Below are 18,595 nucleotides of genomic sequence, written 5' to 3' on the forward strand. Positions count from 1 at the left end.
CATATAATGAAAAGAAGAAAACAGCTCATCTGTACAAAATAGTTATAGTAAGAATGTTTTGTTGTTTTTGTTTTGTTTTTTGGGTGGTTTGTTTTTGTTTTTGTTTTTGGTACATTGAAGAAAAAATCAAAAGAAAATTAATCCCCATCAATTAGGGAATGGTTTGAACAACTTGGGTAATATTGATGTAATGGAATATCATTACATCCTAAGAAGTTACAAATGTGATGAGAGAAACTTGAGAAGATTTAAATGAAATAATACAGAGTGAAATGTAAAAGAAAAAAAAAACATTAAGGAACTACAAAACTTTGTCGACTTAAGAAGATGAATGATAAATCATGTCTTTCACAGAATGAGGCAAACATTTTCAGGCTTGGCCAGTATTAATCAGTTTCACTTAACTTTACTTATTTGTTGTAAGGGAAAATGTCTCTTGAATTAGTGTGTGGTGATACAAAAGCAAAAACTAAAAAGAAAAATGAAAGAATATCAATAAAACAAAGAAGTTCATAAAGGAATATAAAGGAATTTTACTATTGCCTTGCTCAATTTAATCACTTAAAAAACTGTCAAAGCATCCCCCAAAAAGAGAAAAGACCAACTTGTACAAAAATATTTATAGCAGCTCTTTTTGTAGTGGCTAGGAACTGGACATCAAAGGAATGCCTATCAATTGGGGAATGGATAAACAAGCTGTGGTATATGATTGTGATAGAATATTATTGTACTATGAGAAATGACAAATGGGACAAGTTTAGAAAGGCCTGGAAAGGCTTATATGAACTGATATATAGTGAAGTGAGCAGAAGCAGGAGAAAGTTGTGCACAGTGACAGCAATACTGTTTAATTAAGAACTGTGAATGATTTAACTATTCTCAGCAATACAGTGATCTAAGACAATCCCAAAGGACGAATGATAAAGCATACTATCTACCTCCAAAGAAAGAACTGATATGATTGAACACAGACTGAAGCATGCTATTTTTCTCTTTTTATCGTTTTTTCTTTTAATCGAGTTTTCTTATACAAAATGACTAATATGATAATGTTTTACATAATTACACACATATATAACCTATATCTGATTTGTTACTGCCTTAGGGAGTGGGGAGAGAAGGGAGGGATAGAATTTGGAACTCAAAACTTTAAATAAAAATGTTTATTAGCAAAAAAGCTGTCAAAGGAGTTTAGAAAGTTTTTTGAGGGGCAATGAGGGTTAAATGACTTGCCCAGGGTCACACATCTAATAAGTATCAAGTTTCTGAGGCCAGATTTGAACTCAGGTCCTCCTGAATCCAGGGCATGTGCTTTATCCACTGCACCACCTAGCTGGCCCTAGAATTTCTAACAAAACAAGTTTTTTGTTCTTTCAGTATTGAAATATTTATGTTTATAGAGGTCTTGTAAAGTAATTTTTAAAAATGAAAAACCACCAAAATAGAGAGTAAGTTTTGCTGTCAGAGGAGATAAAGAAAATGAAAGAAAATGAGCCATCTTGGTTAGCGTATTTACCATCATCAAGATGGTACTGTGTCCTTAGTCAGGGGCAAATCAGTGAAAAAGTCTAACATTTCTATCACTTGGGAGTAAGGAAAGTTTCAGCAAACCTATTAGATAACCTTATCCATCCTTGGCCCAGGCACACACTTGACATAATTGTACCAATATTATTTTGAAGTTTGGGTGATGAGAAGTCACAGGCAACAGTATACATAAAATCTTGAACAAGTCTCTATGGTCTTGCTCATACATTGTGAGCATCATACTCATGGGCAAAAAAGCAAAAGAGCCCATCAAATATTGCCCCTCCTTGAGATGCTGGTATTATAAGACACTGGATATGCTGCTGGTCAATAAACTAAAATAGCTGCATTTGGTGGGTGGTTGCCATAAACTTTATGAACTGTACAAAGGCCTGTCAGTCACTAGTCAACTTGGTGTCCAAATTCAGGTTTCAGAAACAGTGTATTTGTAATGTTCAGAAGTGGAAGTAACGATGAAGTTGAAGCTACTAGATAATAAGATCTAAGGGCACTGAGGTTAATAGAGTTGCCAAACAGGCTGAAGGTGACCTTGGTTCTCACGAACAGAGCAGAGAGCAATGCTAAGCTACATGGAACAAAAAACTTTCAAATTATAACAACTTTGAAGAAAAAATCATAATTACATGAAAATAGAATGAAGTACATAGATATAATCCACATCATTCTGGCTTTAAGGAATTGTTTTGTTGATCTGAATGGACATAATGTCAATAAGCATTCTCTGATTAATTTGTTTTTTAAACTTATAATCTAAATATTATAAAAATTTTTGGAAAACAGTGTATCATATGTACAAGTATCATATTTTAAATGAGAATGGTAACAAAATTCTAAATATACACAAGAGGAAACTTAGAGAAATTCTAAGTCACTAATGTAAGCATCCAAAAATAAGGTTAATTATATTAATTTGTAAAAACTAATTTGGGAAAGAGCTCAAGAAAAATAACAATATGTATTATATGTATGTACACAATCTTGGAACCTTTCTTTACATTCTGCAGAAAGTAAATGGGGGAAAAGGAGAGGGGCACAGGGAACCATGCCAAAGTTAATAAATGCCAGCCTCAAGTTAACTACCTCATTTTTCAAAAACCAGGCTAGTCTACAACAGGCTGCATCTACCTTTCAAAACCATAGCTGTGACTTAATGCATTTCGATTTATTCAGGTTTAAAAAACATTTCATTTTTTACTTGAAAGGCACAAGTAAAGATCCTGGATCTTCATTTCTTTGCCACTTGATATGTTCAATAGTTTTCATACCTTAAATGTATTTTAATAAAGCATGCAATTATTAAAGCTCTGCTGAATGCCCTAAGAGCACACAGGCTCCATCAAATTTGCTTATGTCTAATTACTACTCCCTGAGGCAGGTGAGGAATTGAGTCTAATAAGATCTTTCTTTTTACCTGTAGCCAAAAATAAAATAAAATCAGTGATTTTAAAACTAATTACCATCTACAACTATTTATAGTACTAGCTCTTCAAATGAACACTTTACAAAGATTTCTTTGTACACTAACCCATTCTAAATAAGTTAATGCTACTTGAATACAAATATTTCTCATTAAATAATTGATAAAAGAGATCACTAATACCATTTTAGAATGATGATATGTAGTTAGTATGATACCGACTCCAAAACTGCATTGTATAACTGAATCTCCAAACACCTGAGATAAATTCCTTCAGAAAATGAAATGAAAATGTGCAGCTGAATCCAGCAGTGATAATCCAAATTCTGGCAACTTTACCAAAAAACCTTTATTATCAATATACCAATTCTATCAATTGTAAGGGCCAAATTTAATATGGGGAGAGTTAATTGGGTGGCTCACCATAATATTGGGGTTCAGAAAATAATGAGGGACCTCTAGGTCCAAAGTTTCCTCTCTTCCAAACTGCCTTTTTTACTTATTTCTCCCAGGCCAATAAGAAAGGAGATTAACAGCCTCTTTTCCACAAACAAAACAGGTTTTATTAATGGGAATAACATATACAACAAAGGTGAAGTTAATAAAGCCAGGGACAAGGGAATAGGGGAAAAGAAAAATGGATAAACTCCCTGGCCCTAGCAAAGACTGACTCAATCCCCAAACTTGCTTCCAGGTCAGCTAATTTGAAGAGCTGGTCTCGTTTCTATTAACTCACCCCCTGGGGTCCATAGTTCTATGTTAGTCAGCTGTGCAGTCCCTCTCCAGTCCCCTCTCAGAAGCTCACCAATGGGAAAGAGAGAGCTCCTCTGAGCGAGTGTTCCCTTTTCTACTTTTTTTGTCTCCCTCCCCCAAAAGGGAGGTCCTTCAATTTGCATGGCTGAGACTCGTCCCCCTGCTGATGTCAGCAGTATATGTCACTCAGGGTAGGCCAGGTGTGACCTATATCTAATCATTCCCAAGTAGGTACTTAGTCAATTTCTCATTCTCATCCAATTCAAACAATACTAAATCAATCAGATGGGACCCCTGGGCATCTGCCAAATTCCACTATTTTATCACACAGTAAAAGCAGGCTTACAACTGCTTCTATTGCAGGTGAAGCACAAAGTCACTGACTGTGGTGGGAAAGGAAAAGCTTCTGCCCAACCAAAAAAATGCATCTACGACAAGGGTTCTTAATCTTTCTATCACACATCCCTTTAGTAGTCTAATGAAATGGATAGTCCTTAGAATATTTTTTTAAATTCAGAATTGAAGGAACCACTAAATTTTAATTATTTGCTGGTCAAGTAAATGATGTAATGTCCCCCATCCATGTAAAAAGGAAATAGAAACATGCACTTAAAAAAAAATTAAGGTCCTAAATACGCAAGAATTTTAAAAAAAGAATATATCATGTGTTATCAAGGTCAATCATCCACATGGAATGTCACAATAAGGAAATGTCACTCCTATAATTTTGAAATATATCTAGATATAAACAACAATGTGTCCATAAGGTGAATTAGTCCTGAACATGGCATTAGCTAACAACAACAAAGAAAGAAAGAAAGAAAGAAAGAAAGAAAGAAAGAAAGAAAGAAAGAAAGAAAGAAAGAAAGAAAGAAAGAAAGTAAGTAAGTAAGTAAGTATTTAAGGCATTAAAGTAAGTACCTTTAACAGATGACTAAAAATAACTCAAAGGAGCCTGAGATCTGAAGATTAGACTTGAAATGTTATAAATAGCCAGACCACTCTTGTTGGCTGGCCATTGCTATTCAAAGCCAATACATTGGCACAAAAGTATGAAGAAAGTGGCAAGAAGTATTGGAAATGGATTGTAAATGGCAAGAAAGGTTCAAACAATTACAACCACAAGGCAGCAGAAGTGGTAGTAAAGGTGAGAAGAAATACCAGAGATTAGGAGAATTAGTGATACTGAGATACTGAAAGAGAACATAGCAAAGAGACATTAGAAAACAGGTATAGCTTGGAAGCACAGGGGCAAACAATACTATATACCTCAAAATTTCCAGAATATATTGTCCCACACTTAAAAACATACCAAACATAGGGCAGCTTTAAAGCCTTTGGAGTGCACATAGTTAATTTCCTACTTTTTAGGCAATCTTATTTGGGCAGTGCCCAGCATGATAAACAATACACTACAGAAGCTCAATCAATTAATTAACAAATATTTATTAAGTGCTTTCTAATGCACTTGAGATACAAAGACAAAAGAGAAACAGTCCCGGACCTCAAGGAACTTATTGATAGAAATCAGTCCAGTGTATATTCACTGTAATAAATAGCAATTAAGGCATAATATAGTATAATACTGTACTTTATGGAGTAAAATTAACATCAAAACAGAACAGGTAATTGGAAAAAAGTATGACATTATATGCAGTGGTTCATATCCATAGTCCCTCATCTTTGCAAAGAAGGTTGTGAGGTGCCTTCTTATATTGCATCTTTGGGGCCAAGTTTGGTCTACTATAACTATGCCTCATTCAATCTTTTTTATTAAATAAATTGATTTTTTTTAACTTCAAAATTTCCTCCAGTATCCCTTCTCTTTCTATTACTGTTCCAGGTTCACAATATCAGTATCTTTCTAGAGTCCTCACTATCATTCCCTCCCCAAATCCAGTAAGTTGAAAAATCTGAGCATTTCTACCTTCACATCACCTTTCCTATATATCCTTTTCTCTCACCTCACATGGCTACCACCTTAGTTCAGGCTTTTATTATCTTTTGCTTATCCTTTAGCAAAAGCCTTCCAATTGGTTATTCTACCTCAAGTCTTTCCTTATTTTGGCCTAGATTCTACACAACTGCCAATGTGATTTTCCCAAACACAGATCTGATCATATTATTGTCCTGCTCAGTAAATTCTAGTAGCCCCCTATTTACTCCAGGATCATATATGAAGATCTCTATTTGGCATTTAAAGTTCTTCACAATTTATCAGTTTTCTCATACTTTACACCTCTCCACATATTTTACTGTCTAGCAAAACTGGCTTATTTGCTGCTGTTCGTCAGATATCATATTCTATTATCTCTTGTCTTGCCTTGGCATTGGCTGTCCCTCATGATTAAATTATTCTTTCACTTCTTTATATCCCTGACTTCTTATTCTTTTTATCTATCTATCTAATCTAGCATCTATCTAATCTATTTATTATCTATCAATCATATACCTATTTATTTACATTCTCATCATTTTTATGTAAATACTTGATGGTTGGGAATTTTTTGTGTTTTTGCCTTCCTTTTAACCTCTCTTGGCTGGAACTCTCTCCCTTCTCATTTCTACTTCCTCATTTTCTTCCAGTCCCAGCTAAAATCCCACTTTCTACAAGAAGACTTTTCTTATTGCCCTCATTATTATATTATTTTCTGATACAGATCCTGAAATTTCACCTAGTAGAAAACAAAAGGGACTTTCAGTAAAGATGGAAATATGTAAGATTCCAAACAAGTCCAGTTGCCCAGAGAACCTTCACAGGACTGGTGAAGAAGAGTGCTAGATGAAATTTGTTTCAAGAAAGCCAGAGAGAAACAGCAGTAAACTCCTATATTTCATTCAGGACTATATCAGGAGACAAGGACTGGAGGCTCTGGACTTCCTAGTTGGGAGATCATACCAGGCTACAGGGTCTGAATCTAATGTTTCATGTCAGGGCTGTCAGAAAATGGATATACAAACAGTAAAATTCCATTTGAAGCTAGCAAAAGAAGGCAGGACATGGGCATGACCACTTTATCTAAGAGTTTATGTGATGGGCAGCTAGGTGGCACAGTGGATAGAGCACTGGCCCTGGATTCAGGAGGACCTGAGTTCAAATCTGGCCTCAGACACTTGATACTTACTAGCTGTGTGACCCTGGGCAAGTCACTTAACCCTCATTGCCCCGCCAAAAAAAAAAAAAAAAAGACTGAAGCCAGAGTTTATGTGCCTAATAAAGAATCTTCATTCCATAACTGAGATTGAAGATAAGAGTAGAAGATAATTCCTAAAACAATCAAGAAGTATTAAGGGTCAGGAAAATCTTAATTTAAAACTCCTAAAAAGGAAAATAATTATATAACAATTAAAAAGAGAACAACAGGGGGGGAAAAGCTGGATGGTTCACAAGGAGTATAAAAGTAGTGGGAAAAGAAAAGCTGACACAAGAGAAAATTAGAACACTTGGAAGGAGATAAATAGCTAAGGATGTGGGAGGGGTAGAAGGCAGGGGACTACCTACAATTATGAAATTAGAGATACCTGCAGTATTATAGCATTGGCATTTCTTTCATGTCCAATGATTTAAAGAAAATCTTGATATGCTAATTAAAAATATAGACATTATTTCTGCAAAAGGCAGATGTACTAGGTCATAATAATGCCACTTTGATCCTTTAAGGTATGTTGTTTCAATATAAAAATATTAATTTTTTATATATTTTCTCATAGCTTAAATATGCACATGCAATTGGCCAGAATATGTAAGAATTAAGTATTGTTACGTTTCCAGCAGTGCAAAAACTCTTTTGACAACTTAACATGTCATTTAGTACACTAAAAGAGGTAATTTACTAAATGGGCACTAGGGAATCTTAAAGTTAATGTAATTCCAAAGGGCATTCAGTTTATTCTTTACTTAGTAGTAAAATTCATCCCATTATTCCACTAATCCACTATATAAGGAAGATATTTACACTCTCATTTTAGAGGTTTAGTGTTTCATTCCATTATATTTGCTTAAAAAAACCCATACCCCAAACTTTTAAAAAAATGTAATATCTTTTTTTATAAAAAAGTGACACTGACTCACCTTCAATATAGTAGGAGCTTTGTGCTTTGTAGTAGTAGTATTAGTAGTGCCGGATTTCTCCACAAATCCTACTCTTTATGACACAGAAGTGACACTAGATTCTCAAATTATATGCTAGTAAAGTGTAAGTTCTGGAAGCTTTTACCCTGTTGAAATGGCTTAGAGAATGAACCTTGGATAACACCAAATCTATCTGCTTTTCCAACAACCAGCCTAGCTAACCAAAGAGGGTACTCACTAGCAGGCTCGCCACTTGATGATAAATTCTTCAGCTATGGTAACCTATTAAATAAAAACAAACTAACAAACAAAAAAACAAAAACAAAATGGCCCTGAGAACAGTCCAGTCCTACTTTTGCAAGTGACAGAGTGGCAGAAAAGAGGGAAAAGGAGTATAAAAATCACAGTTTTCAGTTCATTTATAAATTTTAACATGGGTAATAGACCTATAAAAGTGAGAGCCTTCCCAATGACAAACAAGTTGATATATTTCTGGGGGAGGTAAATCATATCAGTTTTGATATTTTTATGACAACAACTAGAAGATGGAAATTGTACTTAAAGAGTGGCTCATAGGAGCTCCTTAGAGAAGCAAATAAAGGAATTGATGGAGTTGGCTTTATCATATACTTGATAGGGACAAGAAATATTTAACAGGATATTTGGTCAACTTGGTTTGAAGTATGTATGATAAATATTTGTAGAAAGGCCACCATAAACAGGAAAATAACTTCAATTTAAGTACCTAAACTGGTTTCAGAGGATAAGGAAGAGAAATTTTACATAGAACTTAGTTAAGATGCTTCAAATTAAATTACTATATAACTAACTATAGGATATAACTAATATAACTCATTCCTGAACTATTTAGATAACAAATAGATATTTGAAATGGGTAATGGATAACAGAAGTGACATCAAGACAAACCATAATAAATTCCGCAAGAGTTTCAATGATACAAATCATCAAAACAAGATCAAAAGACCCTAGAAAGTGCTTTAATCAGCAAACCCTTCACTTGTCAAGCAGAAATCATAGTCAAAAGCATATTCAAAACTGAATTCATTATATTTCCCCTCAAACTCTGCCCACTTCCAAATTTCCTTATTACTGTAAAGGGCATAACCATTCCCCCAATTGTCTCAGGTTTAAAATCTAGGTGTTGTCATTGACTCCTCAGTATCTTTCATCCTCCAATATCCAATCTGTTGCCAAGGCCTGTCAATTTTACATTTGTAACATCTTTTATATATTTCCTTTCTCTTTTCTCTGATACAGACACCAGCCTAGTATAGGCCTTTATCTACTCATGCCTAGACTATCTGAAATAGCCTGCTAGTTGGTCTCCCTGCCACAAGTCTCTCTTCACTTCAGTCTATTCTTCACTCAGCTGTCAAAGTGATTTTCCTAAAGTGCAGGTCCAACTAGCCAATGGAATAAATGCTAATGCCTTCCAGTCACTTCCAGGATCAAATATAAATCCTGTTTCTCATTCAAAGAATTTAAGGGGAAAAAAGGCAGCCCTTGCACTAAAACAGCTTATAATCTGATGAGAGAAGGCAACACAAAAAAGGAAGAAGAAAAAGGAGGAAGGGGGAGAAGGCAAGAGGGTAACCAGAATATATTTTGTGGAGTGGAAACCAAGAAGAGCTGATGATACAAAATGGAGAGGTAACTGCAAAATTCTGAAATTTCTATAAAGGAGGCAGCTAGGTGACTCAATGGATAGAGTGCTGGGCCTGGAGTTAGGTAGACATGAGTTCAAATCAAGGCTCAGACACTTACTAGCTGTGTGATCCTGGGCAAAACGAGTATGAGTGAAGGGGTGGTTTAGTAAGGCGAAGCTTTCTCACTAAGTGCCTCAAGATGGTGAATTGGGCAACTTTTTCTTCCTATCCTCCAGTCCCAAGACAGGTTTAAGGAAAACCATTGACAATGGGGTGATGCCAAAAGTAGGAAGTACAGATTCAGACTTGAAAGAAAGATGGGTTTGAAAAGAGTGGCTCCTCCAACATGTGGGTGAGGGCCACCTAGTTCTCCTGTGTCATACAACTCCTCATCCTCTGGTCACTGGTTTCATATGATTCTAGGAGATCTAACCCTAGATTCTAAACCACATGTTAAAAGCCATTTCCTCTTAACTGGAGGGCTGGTGTTTGAGCAACTACTCAGTTGAACTCACAAATTTTTAAACATACTAACAATCAGGTATTAGGAGGTTTCTATTACTCTTCAAGGTAAAGGCCATCTAACAGAATACAATTCATTGAGGAAAAATGTTTTTCACATAAGCTCCTTTTAACATGAGCTCTTACATGAAACTTTCACAGGTATCCTGGTCAGAAGACTTTTCAAACATCAAAGTTATACCATTATTAGACATATATTTTTATCCATTCATGTAGAATTGGCTTTCTTATTATAGCAGCCATTCTTTGGTCTAATGGGCCACAAAACTCTATTGACCCAAAAATAAAAGGTCTGAGTATCTCTCTTCCATTTAAAACTATTTTGACAGCTTTATATGGAAAACTGCTTGATGGCTTGTAATTCTAAAATGATGTATTATATCATTAATTTGTTTCTCATCTGTTTTTATATTGTTATAAAGCATGTGCCACTCAATAAATCCTTTTTAAAAATGTATTTGAGCATATTTTTCATCTTTGCGAGAGGCAGGTCATTTGTGGCAACAGTGTGCTGCACTTTTAAAATGTTGCAAATGCTACAAATGTTAAAATCAGATATTTTGCCAATGAGACTCAGAGGACAAGTCAGCACAGAACTAAGTTTTACTTAAATGCTTAATACCTAAAAATGCCACCAACAAATAGAGACAAAACCAAAAGAAAACTAAGTATTTATCTTAACCAATATAAATGGTAATCTTAACTAGATGGTGATAAGGTAAAATTTTTATCACACATTTTAAATGATTCAGGTTCTTTCTAGAGCCCTGGTAGTAAGAGAGACACTTTGTGCAGAACTTTAAATCATTTAGGGGCTTGGATGAAATCAAGCTGACTAAAACTACATTTTAATGAGAGGCAAGTTATGCTGTTTAGCAGGAGTATTCATCTAAGCAATGTTTGTAGGCAGCTTATGCCCCTTACAAAGAAGGCAACCATGATCTCTGCCACTGAAATGGCTTCCTTACCTTGTAGTTCCCAAAGAGCTGCTGCTAGAAGAAATGAGTAACCTTTTATTTTCCCCCAAAATTAAAATATATCTCAATCTTTGCCTTTTAGATACTTAGGCAGTGGATAAAGCAAATTCAGCCTCAGACACTTGACAGATACTTAGGTACCTTACAACATATTCCACAACACATTCTAAATGGATAAGTGAACTTAATATTAAAAGACATACTATAAAAAATTAGAAGAGAAATAGATCATATCCCTTATATCTACAGAAACAAGATGTATTCTTAACCAAACAAGAGAGGCAATTATAAAAGATAAAATAGATAAACTCTGGTTTCTTGAAAATGAAAGCTTCTGCACAGATAAAAATTAATGCAACAAGGATAAGAAAGGAAAGATTAAATGGGAAAAAATCTTCATATCAAATTTCTCCTACAAGAGTTTGCTACCCAAGTTACATAATCTCTGTGTCTTTCTCTTTCTGTCTCTCCCATATCTATCTATCTATCTATCTATCTATCTATCTATCTATCTATCTATCTATCTATCTGTCTGTCTGTCTGTCTAATCTATATATCTATCTGATCTACAAATACCAGTCATTCCCCAATAAATAAGAGGTCTAAAGCTATGAATAAACATTTCTCAAAAGAAGAATTGCAAAGTATTCAAAACTACCTGAACAAATGCTCTAAATCACTAATAATGAGAGAAATGTAAATCAAAACAAACCTGGTTTCACCTCACACTCTGCAAACTGGCAAAAATGACAAAAATGGCAATAGTCAACATTGAAGGGGTTGTGAAATGATAGACACAATAATTTATTGCTGGTTGAGCTGTGAAATGGTACAACCATTTTGGAAAGCAATTTGGAATTAAGCAAATAAAGTGACTAAAATATCTACAGCCTTCGAATCAGAGATTCCATTATTGTGCCTATACCCCAATGAATCCTTTGATAAGAAGAAAGTCTCCATATATTCTAAAATACTTATAGCCGCATTTTTTTCAATGGCTAAAAATTGGAAACAAAGTAGATGCTTATCAATTGGGGAATGGCTAAATAAATTGTGCTATATGAACATAATGAAATATTACTGTGATGTGAGAAAAGATGAGTGTCATGAGTACAGAGAAGCATGGCAAGGTCCCATGAACCAATGTAGAATGAAGTAAGCAGAAACAATTAACAATATATACAATAACTACAACAATTTAAAGGAAAAATATACCTACATGCTAGAAAATCAAAAGTAAATATAATGAAATTATTAAGATCCAGCAGAACTTGAATGAAGAAATATGGAAGATACCCTCAACATTCCTTTTGTGGAGGTGTGAGGACCAGAGGTGCTACATATTGTACACATTTTTTCAATGTACTAATCAGTTGTACTAATTGTATTCCTTTTCTAAAAAATATTATTTGTTATATGGGATGACACTCTGGTTGGAGGAGTGTCAGATATACTTGTGATAACTATGGTGAAGTAAGAAAAAGAATATATCAATAAGCATTATTTTCAAAAAATAATTTTTTTAATAAAATGGCCTGGGTTTAAATTCTTGTTCAGCCAGTAATTAGCTTTGTGATCTTGAACAACTCTCTGGGCACCAAATTTCTCATCTGCAAATTGAGGTTTTTGGACTAGATGAACTCTAAAAACAATTCTAACCCTAAATCTTTTGTTCCTAAGAGACATTAGGTAATTTTCTGTAAAGGAACCCAAGATGTTCACTGGAAAAGAGGAGAGTACATTAATTGCTCCAATAAATGGCCAAAGGTTCATTTAAAAACCTATTTTTTCTTTGCCTATCATGAGTATTTTAATCAAATTCTTTATCTTACTTTATACTTTTTGTTTTTACATTTGAAAATCATCCTCTCTTTTTCTACAGTTCCTTATTAGGAAATTGAGATTATCTTAGTTGTAACAGACTCCTCCCCTGAAAGTCCGGATACCTACCAAAAGCTGCTACTTTGATGATCATGGCTTGGATGTCAGATGATATCATTTCTCTAAGCAAATCTTCCTGGTTTCGACGCCAAAGGTAAGCTAAAGGCTGAAGACCAAGCCTTTTACATCTGTTTTTTAAGGGAAAAAGAAGATTAAATTAAAATATTGTACATATGACTCCACACTAACTTGATTTTAAACATAATGGATTTCTCAAGAATATATATATATATATATATATATATATATAAAATCAAGCTTCTATACAATATAAACAAACTTAATCCTTAGGACTATACACTAAAATGTAGATAAACTGAAACCTCTAGGCAGATTATAAACATTCAAGGAGTGAGAGGCAGCTAGGTGGCAAAGTGGATAAAGCACCGGCCCTGGATTCAGGAGTACATGAGTTCAAATCTGGCCTCAGACACTTAACACTTACTAGCTGTGTGACCCTGGGGAAGTCACTTAACCCCCATTGCCCCAAAAAACAAACAAACAAACAAAAAAAACATTCAAGGAGCAAGTTTCTAAGCACAGAAAGCAAAGCACAAGAAATTCTAGTAGCTAAGGGCTATTAGGATAACTATTAAAACTAAGCATCAGTATTTATAATGTCAAGGAGACTCAAGACAAAGAAAAAATAACACTTTTTCTTGCCTCAAGTTTTACTCTAAATGTTTCATGTGTAAATGCCCTGTTTTTCCAAAGAAATGTAAATAGATTAAAGGCATGGATCACTTCTCATTTATTCACATCTGTTTTAGGCCCTTCAGATTTCTGTGTATAGTAAGTAGTCAATATTTAATTGAATTCAAGCAAAAGATACCTTCTTTCACACAGTAAAAACATAATTAATGCTGTCTTATTGTGTTTTGGTAAAATGTCTAAGAATTGACAACTCCGAATTAAGTTGTTATAACATTTCCATCTTTAACACTGAACATTGTCTTGCTGATTTCCAGTCTGAAGTCTATCTTTCAATGTTGTTAAATTCTATAATAAATAACTAAAAAAATTTGACTGCAACATTATTATAACCACATCTCCTTGTTTCTCACATTGCTGTTTACTACATTTGCAGGCTTTATCTTCAATCATTTTTTCATGACCATTCCTTATCCCAACACATGTTAAAACCTACTTTCAGACTATTAGGTAGAAAAGGAAAAAAAGCCAGCCAATTTAGACTTTGTCTTTTGATTCTACACAACTAAGTGAAAGATGAAAAATGCAATCATTTGTTATCCTATATTCTGTTGATATCAACATTATTTCAAAATCACTGTATTTATCATCATTAGCATTTGCATAATGTTAAATATTTTTAAATGTTTTCTAAACATTGAATAAAATCTTATCTAAATACCTCCTACAAAGTAAGCTGGTTAGAAAGATATCATGTCACTTTTACAGATGAGGAAACTGTGCCTTAAAGACAAATCAACAATTCAATGACTAGTAAGTGGCAAAGCTGCAACTAGTAGTCAGATCTCCTGAATCTTAATTAGGTGCTCTTTCCATTTCAATATTGACTTTTTTTCTCTGACTGAATGGATGAATTTAGTAGAATGGTTCTGATGATATAGATGCACAGTCATGTTGAAAAGAAAGTAATCCAATTGATTTTTTTGGCACCCTGTGAATAAAAAATTTTGTTGGTTTGGTGAATTTTAAAAATATTTCATCCATCGGTTTTGGCAATATTGCTTAAGATGGTCCCAAAGGATTAATTTAAAAAAAATTGAAACCCTTTTAGCATAGAATGTTACCCACCAAGTGATGGAATACAAGAAATAAGAGAATTCTAACAGCCTCTCCCAAAGTAGAAAGGTCATCAAATGAATAAATGTGAAATATTTCAGCATACCTATTATTCATTATGAAAGTGTTTGTAAGATTTCTATACACAACAAAAACAATTTTAAATAGCATTCAAAGTATTTTTTTTATTTTATTGCATGCATATTCCCTCTGCTGATGCAGCTCATAACCCTTCTACACATAGTCTTCAATTTGGGGGGGTGGGGCAATTAGGGTTAAGTGACTTGCACAGGGTCACACAGTTAGTAAGTGTCAAGTGTCTGAGGCTGGATTTGAACTCAGGTCCTACCGAATCCAGGGCCAGTGCTATATCCACTACACCACCTAGATGCCCCCTCTACATATAGTCTTTTTTTTTCTTTTTAGCAACAAACATTTATTTTATTTTACATTTACATGTAAGGGTAGTTTTCAACATTCATTTTCATAAGATTTAGAGTTCCAAATTTTTCTCCCTCCCTCCCTTTCCTCCCCCCTCCACAAGATTGCAATCAGGTTATATATGTACAATCCACAGGTGTTCTTTTTATCAGTTCTTTCTATAGGGGTGCATAGTAAGCTTCCTCATTAGCTCCTTGGGATTGTCTTGGGTCATTGCACTGCCAAGAGTAGTTAAGTCACTACACACAATGTCCTCTCAGCTCTGCTCACTTCACTATACATCGATGTTCATTCATCTTTCAAGGTTTTTCTGGGATCATCCTGTTTGTCATTTCCTGTAGCACAAGACCATTCCACTACAATCATATAACACAGCTTTTTCCATCATTCCTCATTGATGGACATTCCCTTGATTCTCAATTCTTAGTCTCCACCAAAAGTTGCTATAAATATTTTTTGTACAATTTTTCCCCCTTTTCTCTTTTTCATGATTACTATTGTTAACTGTTTCCCTTCCATCCTATTCCCTTCCCCATGATATTTATTCTATTATCCATCTTCTTTCATCCTATCACTCTTCAAAAGGGATTTGCTTCTGTCTGTCCCCTCCCCCACTCTGCCCTTCCTTCTTTTGCCCCACTCTCCTTAATCCCCTTCCACTCCTATTTTCCTGCAGGGTTATAGAGATTACTCCACCCAATTGAGTGTGTACATTATTCCCTCCTTGAGCCAATTCTAATGAGATTGAGGTCTTTGAGCCAATTCTGATGAGTGTTAGGCTCATTTACTGCCCAGATTAAATAGATTACTCCACCCAGTTGGGTGTGTCTGTTAGTCCCTCCTTGAGGCAGCTCTGATGAGTTTAAAATCTTTGAGCCTTTTCTGATGACTGTAAAATTCATTTACTGCCCTGCTCCTCTCCCATCTCTTCCCCTACTCCATAAGCCTTTTCCTGTTACTTTCAGGATTTCCCTTCTGCCCTTCCCCCTCCCTCAGTGAATTCCCTTCATCCCTCAATTTAACCCTAAAGATGTTATCATCTAGCTAAGTGACACAGTGGACAAATCAACACCCCTGGACCTAGTCATCTTTCATATCTGATCAAACTTTAAGCCCTCCACAGCACCTGCTTCAGCTGCCTTCATGGCTACTGGAGCAAATTGTTATCATTCATCTATTCCACCAGGGGAAGTCTTCACATGCTTAGTGTGGATGTCCCCCTAATTCACTTATGGGTTTGAGGCCTGTCAGTTAGCCTCAACTTGGTTTAGCCTATCTGCCAAGATCCTAGGCCATTGCTGGTTGTCTTGACTTTTGTTTTGCCAATGAATTTCAATGACTTGGGAAGAGAAAGAGAAGCTGATGACTTTGTGCAACCCTACCTTAATTAAATCCAATTCTTGTGCAAGTCAAGACTTTACCCCATGATTTCACATATCTTCTTTGAAAATGAAGGATGAAAAATATCTTCAAAACATAATTATTTATGTCTTCTCTCCATTGATGATACCTATGATGCCTTATGATATTAAGATTCTGAGAGGACTTTTTTAACCTTTCCCCCTCCCTTAAAATGTAAAAAGCTCACCCTTATAAAGCAAACTCTGATTATTCACTTGTATTTACCATTTTATTTTTCTTAGCTCCCATACTTAAATTTAAATGTTGTGTTTCTGTTCTGGGTTTTTCATCAGGAGTGTTTGAAAGTTCTCTATTCATTGAAGATCCTTTTTTTCTTCTTGTAGACTTACACTCAGTTTTACCAGGTAAGTTATTCTTTTTTTAAAAATTAATTAATTAATTAATTTTTGGTTTGGGGGTAAGGCAATTAGGGTTAAGTGACTTGCTCAGGGTCACACAGCTAGTAAGTGTCAAGTGTCTGAGGCCAGATTTGGACTCATGTCCTCCTGAATCCAGGGCCGGTGCTCTATCCACTGCGCCACCTAGCTGCCCCCAGGTAAGTTATTCTTGATTGTAGACCTTTGACATTTATCCTGTGTAGTATCTCATTCTATATTCTTCACTCCTTAATATTATAACTACTAAATCTTGTGCAATCCTGATTGTGGTTCTTTGATATTTGAATTCTTTCTTTCTGGCTGCTTTCTTTTGTCTTAAATTCTAAATTTTGACAGTGATGTTCCTGGAAGTTTCATTTTGAAGTTTTGGGAGTTAATAGGTAGATTCTTTTTTGTTGTTGTTGTTATTTCAAATATTTTAATAAGACTTCTCTGCCAGGCATTTAAAATACCAGTGTGTGAGGATAGACTCCATTGGAGAGAGAGAATACAGAACGCAGATAGCCACGGAGCTGAGGAATCTTCTTGATTTCAGGCAGGATCTGAGAGTCAGCCTGCTTTCTGGTCAGCCTTGCACTGCTCTGTAATCTTGTATTTCTCTTTCTCGGTGTCAAAAATCTCTCCTTCTTGGTGTCTAGGTTTATGCAGCTTCTTCTTCTTGAAGTAAGCATCAGTAAGATGATTTGGAATTTTCATACCTGAAAGGTTAACCCTGGTAGAGGAGGCAATGACAAATTTCTGATGGGTTCTTCACAGAGGAATATGGTTGGTGGTCAGAGGTCCAGTCACCAGTAGCAAGCCACTAGCCAGCTGCTTCTGGAAAACCACTCACTGGCCCCTGTGCCGGCCAGTGAGCATGATCAGAACTGTGCCTGGGGTGATGCTAGATCAGAGTCTCCTCACGAGCTGGCTGCAGGGCTTTTTGCCATGACTTAGCAGCTTTCTAGGCACATCCTCAGTAGGGTAATACCTAGGCATTTTGTGGATCTTCACCACTCGGTTTCCCCCATTCTTATCCCCACCAACTGGCTTTGAGATGGTAGCAGGCACCTTCTCTTTCTCTTTCCTTTCAATCTGAGTTTTGGGTGCAGCATACTTGCGTTTGTACATGGCCAACTGGGAATACATGGCAGACCTTGAGTATCTGCCAACCCCTCTGGCCAGGACCAGGTTGCAGTTGCAATGCTTTCAAGGCTTTTTCACTACCTTCTCGGCAGCATCTTCCTTTTGGGGCTTCTTTTCCTTTTTTCTTTTTTGACTTTTTTTTCCCTTTAGTCCCTTTTGGGGGTTTTGGTTTGCCATCTTGAGAGAAGGGAAAGAGCAATAGGTAGATTCTTGATGTTTTCACATTAGCCTCAGGTTCTGGGCAATTTTATTTAATAATTTATTAAAATATGATATTCAGGTTCTTTCTTTTTGTCATGGATAACTCTATGATTCTTAAGTTATCTCTTTTACAGAAATGTTTATTTTCAGTTGCAAATTCTCTCCCTCCCTCTGGCTCCTCCAACAACCTATTGAGAAGGTAAACAATATGACACCCAATACATGAGAAATCTGGCAAAACATATTTCCATATTAGTCATGTTATAAAAAAAATAAAGAGAGAAAAACATGTTTCACTTTGCACTCAGAATTCACCAGTTTTCTCCCTGGACGTGGATAGCATTTTCCATCATGTGTCCTTTGG

The 18,595-nt window shown here is 35.4% G+C and overlaps 1 protein-coding gene and 1 pseudogene across 3 annotated transcripts in view; both read right to left on the minus strand.

Annotated features, from left to right (window-relative positions):
- The window catches only part of DPH6 (diphthamine biosynthesis 6), a 443,945-nt gene that overhangs the window by 306,764 nt on the left and 118,586 nt on the right, over window positions 1-18,595 (minus strand). For all 3 annotated transcript variants that reach the window (XM_043990141.1, XM_043990143.1, XM_043990144.1), the window contains exon 5: window positions 12,908-13,026. In XM_043990141.1, coding sequence (XP_043846076.1) covers window positions 12,908-13,026 — 119 coding nt within the window. The remainder of the gene's footprint in view (window positions 1-12,907; window positions 13,027-18,595) is intronic.
- On the minus strand, window positions 17,349-18,207 carry LOC122744596 (annotated as a pseudogene).

This window comes from Dromiciops gliroides, chromosome 2, assembly GCF_019393635.1.
Source record: "Dromiciops gliroides isolate mDroGli1 chromosome 2, mDroGli1.pri, whole genome shotgun sequence".
NCBI classification, from domain to species: Eukaryota; Metazoa; Chordata; class Mammalia; order Microbiotheria; family Microbiotheriidae; genus Dromiciops; species Dromiciops gliroides.